General features: G+C 42.3%; 1 protein-coding gene across 1 annotated transcript in view; it reads right to left on the bottom strand.

The window, feature by feature from the left end:
* Positions 1 to 343: 343 nt before the first annotated feature.
* The window catches only part of LRRIQ4 (leucine rich repeats and IQ motif containing 4), a 195,889-nt gene continuing 187,480 nt past the window's right edge, over positions 344 to 8,752 (bottom strand). Inside the window, exon 6 of the mRNA XM_069618528.1 lies at positions 344 to 1,493. Coding sequence (XP_069474629.1) covers positions 1,338 to 1,493 — 156 coding nt within the window. The 3' untranslated portion in view covers positions 344 to 1,337. The remainder of the gene's footprint in view (positions 1,494 to 8,752) is intronic.

Genomic DNA, 8,752 nt, shown 5'->3' with positions numbered 1-8,752 from the left:
ATATTTCCATGCTTAGTCTTTTGCTAGTTTTTGTGCTAGATGCCAGTTTCCCGAGCACCCTGAGGAACCACTTTGGCATGTTAGCGTAAAAAAACCTTTAATTTAAAAGAATAAAGTAAATTGCTTTAAGGATGTTAAACATATATTATGTTAAAACATGGGCATGTTTTGTACTAATTTGCAACTAGTCATGTGCATTCATAAGAAACACATGTGTTAATCGTCAAGTGCCACTTTGAACAGATGGCAGCAGAACAACTTTGTGGCTTGGCGCGGAAGACGCCTTCTGATCCGAGCATTTCAAGGTAACAGCCCAGGGGACAGAAAGAGGTGCACCAGGCACATCCTTAGTTCCTTTGCTTGGAAGGACTAGCACATCTCCAGGAATAAACCAGTCTGATACTTTGGTTATTTAGAGCTCTGCATGCCAGGCTCACAGTGATGCCACAAAGCGTGGGCTCCGTTGTGCTGCTTGGCCAAAAATGCCTCCTCTTAAAGTGCCTTTTTCGATGCTCATTAATAGCTTCAAAACAGCAAGCTCAAGGTTTAAGGACTCGGCACTAACCAGTAGAAGGACTACAACTAGAAAACAGTATAGCCCTACATGCCCTACCCAGGGCCTCATGATGCTGGGCTGAGTGAACACTAAAGCCCTTGGTCCACGGCAGTATCTTCTGCCCAACCCCACCCCTATATGAATGCATTCTATGGACCAAACAAGACGGATTTATATATATGTATTCCCGAAAGGGTTATAAATGGTGTCATCTTGAAAAATGGTCCATCATTGAAGGAAGAGCTGACCGGTCAATTAAGACGGCCTTTCGTTATACAATTAATGATGGATCAATGTTTATTATACTATTAACCCTTTTCCAAGCCTTAAGACGTGTATAAAAACACGCCTGAAAAATACATTGCCAGAGTTATGCCTTAGGGAGTATAAATACACATTTTTGTTGTAATTATGAATGGTTGTGTTCTAGGCAGTCTAGGCCCAGGTGATGGGGGGAAGAGAGGGTTGACAAAAGTGGTGGCAGTCAAACGGCTAAGAGCTGACCAGGGCATCCACTGCACTTGTTCAAATTTTATGGTTCCGTTTTTGGAGAGGCTACAGAAACAAATTCAAGAGGGGCGGCTATTATATTGGGATCTATGTAAACAAGCTATTTTAGGGACAACAATTTAAAGTACAGACAATTATTTGGGTTTGGCATCAACAAAGGCTTCAGAAAGTACAATTACAACAAAAACCATGTATCGTCTTGGCTAATGAGGTTTCAGAGATATATTTCATGCTGCCGCACAGAGCAACTGATAGCACAGCCAGGGAATGGCTACTTTTTCTTTCCTTTTTTCGGTGCATCCTCTTTCTTCTTTTTCCCCTTCTTATCGTCTTTCCCTCCTTTCTTTGCTTTTTTCCTAAGTAGCAGAAGATATGCAAAAGGACCCAAGCCTTTACGCACCATGATTCCACGCCACCAGGCTTGTATCTGAAAGGGAGAAATAAAGAATTTGAGTAGCCATTACCTCCAGATAGGTCTTAAATACAAATGTTATGTTCACAGTTTTTATACTGTGCAAAATCGACGCTATAGTAGTTTCCGAGGGTATAGGGTGATTTGCCCGAATACATTTCCTCGTATGAGAATTCATCGATTTTTGTTTTTGGAACGGGTTGATTTTGCTGCATATATATGCGGGTTGAGACCCCCGCGGTACCCCCTTAGGCCCCCTGCATTCATTATTTCCCTAAACCAACCCCCCACATATATATGCAGCAAAATCCGTTGTAAAAAACACAGCAAATTCTCCTTTGACGAAATGCATTGTGGCAAAACCTCTTGTTTCAGAACAACTAGACATTGTGCCCACGCAAGGGGTATCCAGACCTCATTCTGCAGAAGGAAGAGCAGGGTGTTTGCAGTGAACAAGCAGAAGCCAAACCCGTCTTAGTCAGCTATGGGGGTTCCCCAAGGTGCAGCACTTTCCCCAGTCTTATATAATCTTTTCACAGCCCCCTTCTACCATCTGATGGAGGAAAAGAAGATTTGCTTCTCGAACTATGCAGATCATTCACAAAGGCCCTCATTCCGAGTTAGGACTACACCATGGAGTAAATAGCTCCATGGTTGGCAACCATGGAGCTATTTACTCCATGGAATACCGGCATGGTGAATGGAGTAATTTCCGGTCCATTCCAAGGTTGGATGGACCGGTAATTCCCCATTCACCATAGCCCTTCCCCATCCCCATTTCTGCCCCCATAGGGCTCAATGGGAATGGGGAAGGAGGTAATTACGGCACCGTAAATTACGGTGCCGTAATTTACTCCAAGGTCACTTTGCGGGTCCCGTAATTTACTCCTGCTAAAAGCAGGAGGTAAAGAGGGACCCGCAAAGGGAACTCGGAATACAGAGGTAAGGGATTACCGCCATCGGTGCCCTTACAGGCGCCGGTAATCCCTTACCTCCAACCTCGGAATGACCCCCAAAGTCTCATTCCACTCACAGGCAATTACGTTAATGATGCCAAGACAGTCTCTGAGATATATAATTTAATTCACGACTGGATGGACAGGGATGGTATGGCTCTGGACCATGGTAATAGAGAGCTTATGATGATCGGAACCAAAACTCACGACAGAATATAAATCCTTCCATATTGCGGACTGTAATATTCCGACAAAAGACAAAATAAAAATCTTAGGTGTAACCTTCGATCAGATGCATCAGGCGCCCGCATGCCCCCGTGCCACCTGTTTGTCCTTATAAATAATCTAACGTAAGTAAAGGGTATTGATAAGAGGATGGGAGAGAGTGGACACGTGGCAAAGGCAAAAGAAGAGAGAGAAGATGTGGGAGGAGGAACATTTTGGGATATCATGGGTGCATGCCAGTCCTGTAGGTGGACCATAGAATGCATGATTTAAAAAAATGGGTTTATTCATATGTGCATATGGTTAACTGGGATGTGTTACAAGAAAAATATGAGTAACAGGAAAATGAGTACACTATGTACTATATTGACGCTCGAAGGGCTTGAGATGTGCTCGTGCAATACCAAAGGATTAGCTGGCTTATTTCCCCGACTATACCCTTAATTTATACCACAGTTCAACTCCAGAACATTATTTCTGGGACTGCCCGGACTGAAGCCAGAGTGTGGCCTACTAAAGTATGGACTGTGTAGGAAGGCGGATGCTTTGGGGATAAGGGAGGTACGTCCTTACTATTAAATTCCAGCATGTGTAGTAAGCCTTTGAACGTTAGAAGTTCTACATGGAACTGTTGAATTTGCATAATTTAACCACTGTGCAAACTGAAGTCCGCTACTATAGGCCTAGTGCTTTATTTAAGCGGCTAGGCCACACATGAATGATGATCTACTAACAGATATCAATGAGAAAACATGTATAACGGAGCCCCTCGTACAAATAGGTCATGACACATATGACAAGTATAAAAGAGCTTATGCAATATAAAGACACCCGTGGGCAATACATAAACATGTGAGACTGGTGGATCCCATGAAAGGTGGGGTGTAACAATTACATTCAGAGTTCTCCCCTACATAATAGGCATCAGAACCTATAAGGTTGTGCAACAGTAAATAAAATGGGTCTGTGTGAGAGGGTGTATTTAAGAACTTGGTAAGTGGTATGTGATAAAATTATAAATACATTGTGCAGAGCAGCCGATCACAGAGACACATGCAATTATGTTATCTCTCTAAGAGCGGCTGTGTATTTCTTACCAACTGCAAAAACATCAAGCACTATTTGATATTGTTCCTAATTATACCAATGTATAATTACTACCAAATTACTACCAGATTACTACCAAATACAACGTATAACACTACCAAATTCATTGTTAAATACTACCTCTTTCAAGTCCAGTCAGACCTAGGCTCGGATTAGACAATTGGAAAATTAAACACATACCAAATAGTCAGTTGTCCAGGTCATTTTACAAGGCACGTTAAGCCAAGTTGGGTTGCTATGTTATTTGAACAAATGTGAGAAGCTACTGCAGTTACTGGCAGTAAGTAGTTGTCCAATGTCTACGTTATTGCTCTTGCTTTGCTTGGCATCAAAAACTTTGAAATAACCTCCAAAAGGTTAATTTATAAGTGTTATTGACCGCAAATGCAGTCAATAATAGTAAAACATGTTCTGTTAGTAATTTTTGCTTAATTACTTTAAAAACATATATTTCCGCTTGGGCAGGGAAGGATTACACAAAGCATGGCTCCCTACTGCCAGCGGAGTGGGAAAACAGGACGCTTGGCTCATTTTCCATTTAGGTCTGGAGGATGGTCCACTGGGCAGAAGCCACCCCTGTTATAATTATAATTATTGTAATCATAATTGTTCTTTTAAATCGCGCTTAATACCTGCAAGTGGTTTCTAAGCGCGGGATCGGGCTTCAAACATGTGTTGCGCTGCAATGTCTTGCTTCCAAGACAAACACGTTGCCCCTGAGCTATCCTTCCTTCCTGTTAATGATGCCCCCTGGGGTCCAGTTACTGAGAGTGGGTGCTATATTCTATAGCTCTCCACATAACTGCAGGTCACAATGTGACACGTGATTCTGCATTCATCAGCTTTTACAAAGAGATTTGAAGGGGTCAACACACAGGCTGTGCTTTTGTTAACGTGAGCTACGCCTAACCAGGAACTAAATTGGAACTGTGGAAAAAAGGTGCACACAGAATAATTTGAGTAACGTTTTTGACTATAAGAGGTCTTAAAAAAGCAAGAAATAAGCAGTATTAGAATGGAAATCGATGGAGAGCTGATGAATGCAGCAATCAAGTGTAGCATTACAAGTTTCTAACAAAGCAAGACATAAACCAGAATGGTGAATGAATGTTATTGAATTGAGCAAAACATTAATTGTGGAATACACATGTGGATCACACTAATCGTTATAGAATTATGTACTGATGAAGGCTGTCACATGGAAAAGAGTGATTTGAAAAAGAGCTCTAAAAGGTCGAAACACACTGTGTCGAAACTTTTTAGAAGACAGTTAATTTTTACATTGCATTCAATATTCTAGGAAAACAATGGATCACATGGTTGATAAGTGGTATATCTGGAATTACAAGATGTTAGAATTATGATGTAAGGATTATTGTGGTAACGATTTGTATACTGCATTCTTGAACATTCCCATGTACGCATTCTATTTATAATGTAGTTTTTAGAATTTGATTGTACATGAATAAATACTGTTAAGAGGGCTGAATAGAGTAGGCCGTGATAATTAAGTTTTGGAATGAAATACCAGGTGATTTATTAATTCTTTAATATTTGTGAGGCAATTATGGTCTATGTTTACATGTTTCTGCCCATAACAAGCTTTGCTTATCTTTGTTATATGGTCCCTGGGAGGATAGGGCTGAGTACCAGGTCCCTCATTTATGGATTATTGTTCAGGCATTCTTTGTACATAAACCCGTTGGCCTTTACCTCTGCCCTACAGACTGGCTATGCATTTTTTTCACACATTCCCTAAGATATGACACATTTTGTGCTTTGTGTACATCCTTTTGTCTATTTTTTCTCCAGCTGATTAATTCCCAGAAAGTTCATCCAGTATATCTTAATACGTATCTAGCCTGCATTAACTGTGTATTTTCCTTTCAGGGCTGGGGTTTCTGTTTCTCTTATTAATGTTTTTATTTGAGTAAAGTACATACTTATTATAGAACCTTGCTTGGACATTCCTTTTATTTTGGTGTTTATCGCACCATATTTGATAGCAGCTTCCACTGTTGACTCACATCTATGGAGAGAGTATAGCCTGCCCTCTGCCCATGATACCATTGCATAGAAAAAGAAGGTAAATGACATGCTTTCATCTGTTTCCCCTTTATGGTTGAAGAAACACTGAGCAGAGTTGTGACAATGATTTGGGCGCAGTGCATAGAAGCCTTTTCCCACCCCGTACTCTCTGGCCAGGATAAGATTTCATCACAGGCCAATTCTTGGTCCTGCTTTTGCTTTTAGTTTATACTTTTATGCAGTCCATAAAATCACAGCTCAAACTAACTTATTCAAAGAGAGATGTTCAGGACGGGGTATGCCACATTGAGGGCCCATCATGTCAATTTCAACAGGGTCTCCTTTTGAACGTATGACTCTCTCGTCAGTTCCCACGCAAGCAGGTTTGCTCTAGACCATATTATATACTTATAGTGCATCTGAAATGCCCACTTTCAACAAATGGTTTTTCAAAATGCAAGCACTCAAAACAATGCAATCAGAGGCGTAGCGAAGATGGCGACCTGGGGATTCATACCTCTGCAGAGTTCATGTCTGAACAAGCAAACAGCCAGCCTGGTAGCCTCCACACAGGGACTGCTTGAGGGGACACATTGGCAGACAGACATCAGACCGCCAAAGGGATAGAGTCACTGCTGGGTTGGATAGGCCTCTTAGACCGCACAGGTGGTGCCCTGTGCCCTGGGCCCTGTGCCCTTGTCCTGGGAACGTGAGTCAATACGATAAAGCACTTGAGCTGTTGTGCGTGGGGGAAAGAGTAAAGAGTAAAGAGAAAAGACTTCATAATTGCAGCAGAGGCACCCTGCAGCACTTTGCAGCACTTGGGGAAGAGGGCGGGCCGGGTGTGACTTTAGGCATCCATTCATGGGACTCAGGCTCTCTCTTCTGGCTAGGTGAACAGACTTGGCGACAAAGCCTTTTTGTGACCATAACTACCACACTGAGCAGTGGGGCAGGAGCAAAAAGGAAGGAGACACGCTGGCCCCTGGCTGATTTGAGAGGCTGAAGCATGCTGCCTTACTAAGCCACCTGGCTGATCTGCCCCAGTTGTACACATGAGAAAACACATAAAGAAACCCTCCAATGGTGGTGTGGACTAGTTCATGCAACCTAAGACCACCAGTGCAGCTTCACAGAAGCAGATCACAATGGCAGCTACCCAAGCAACTGAGAAGTAGACAGGAAAGCACGCAGAGGGTCACTGCTTAAAAATACATCACAGCTATAGCCGTTGCTGAGAACCTATAGGATTAAAAAAAAGAGAGATATGTCTGCCTAAAAGGATGTCTGCAAAGGTCTCAAGGAAATCAAATTGGAGACTGTGGCATGCTGGAGTAAGGAGTCGGACAAAGGGGTGGCGTGTTTACAACAATCTTCATTTAAACAATAATGAAAAAGGCTTATCTTCCCCTATCTCTAAAGGGTTTCCCTACCTAACTAAAGAAGAATTTGGGTGCTCATTGTCAGGGTGGTTGTCAAACTCAAAATGTCTGTCCTCTATCCAAATTAACCTACTTTGCACCAGGAGAAGGGAGATGGTGCAATGGGATCAGCCCTAGGGGTGTATTTCTGTTAGTCTCAGATAATAGTTACAGTTCTGCACTTGTAGAGACCACCAGGAGAATGACTCCCTTCTCCTGGTCCCACAGTTCAACAATTGCTATCTCCTCCTGGTCGACTTGATCAGCCTCCAAGCTGCTGTTTAATAACCTTTTGCCTTAGTTTCTGATTCAAAACATAGGTGAAAGAACCAGGAGAATGACTCCTGTCCCCTGGTTCAACTGTTAGCTAACTTTGTAGAGTTTCCTGCAACATTGTTGATCAATCTTTGCACTTCTTTCCAGGCTTCTCTTAGGGCTTGTTTAAAGGTCAAACACTCCTGGTGTTTCCAACCTACAGTTATTTTTCTTCTTTCTTTCCCCTCCTCTTGTCGATGAAAACAAGGGGAACTTGTCCCATAGTGTCCTTGACTTCTTCTGACACTCTGACAAAGGAGATTATTCAGGTGCCACTCTCTAGCCTGAATGTCTGTTTTGGTGATACAGTGTTGAGGAGCATTACTCCTGATATGTTCTTCTCCTTCAGTCTCTTTAACACATGGTTGTCCAACTCCAGGCCTCGAGGGCCGGAAACCTGATGGTTTTTCATGATATCCCTCATTCATTTTCATGATGAAAAATGTGCATACATTTAGAATTTGTGTATACAAATCTCTCTCATGAATATTAATGAGGGGTATCATGAAAATCTGACATGAATCCGGCCTCAAGGCCTAGAGTTGGACAAAGTGCTTTAGCACAACTGAGGTGAAGACGATCACTAGTGATGTAATCTTCACACTTGTTTCTTCTGTCCCAACTCTGGAGACGAGGGAGATTACCCCCAAAGCTTTCTTCCCTTTCATTACTCTTGCTGATATGAGGGAGATTACTCCTGAGGCTTTCTTTACAATTGGTACTTCTAGTGCAAGTACTGAGACAAGGGTGATTTCTCCAGAGGCTTCCTCTTCTTTCAATACTCTTGATAGAATTACTGAGATGAGGGAGATTACAGATGAGATTGTCATATGATTCCCACGATCCCTCAACATTGACTATACAGACTAGGGCTTATAAGAATTGTAGGCCAAATCATCTAGGGAGGCAAAGGTTGCTTGGCCCTGCCATAGGCTATTGCTTTTTGCTAATGGTGACATATCATAGGGGGTTACATTAATATCAATATGTCACAGCATCTGGACCACTGTAGAGGAACGGGAGCACACTTGCAAGTAGCTACAGGCAGAACTAGCTAATAGGCAAGTAACTGATGTGTGGAGGGATAGAAACACAAACCTAAAAGAGCCCACCTTCTACACCCATGTTCATGAGTCTGATACAAGAATATACTATGGGCCCGATTCATAGTATCTAGCGCAGTAAAAGCTCAAGCGCTGCGAGCCAAGAAGGAGAAATGATT

Source organism: Ambystoma mexicanum, chromosome 10, assembly GCF_040938575.1.
Source record: "Ambystoma mexicanum isolate Mex_15411 chromosome 10, UKY_AmexF1_1, whole genome shotgun sequence".
NCBI classification, from domain to species: domain Eukaryota; kingdom Metazoa; phylum Chordata; class Amphibia; order Caudata; family Ambystomatidae; genus Ambystoma; species Ambystoma mexicanum.
The sequence above is the reverse complement of the archived record's forward strand: the minus strand, read 5'-3'. Positions and strand labels throughout refer to the sequence as shown.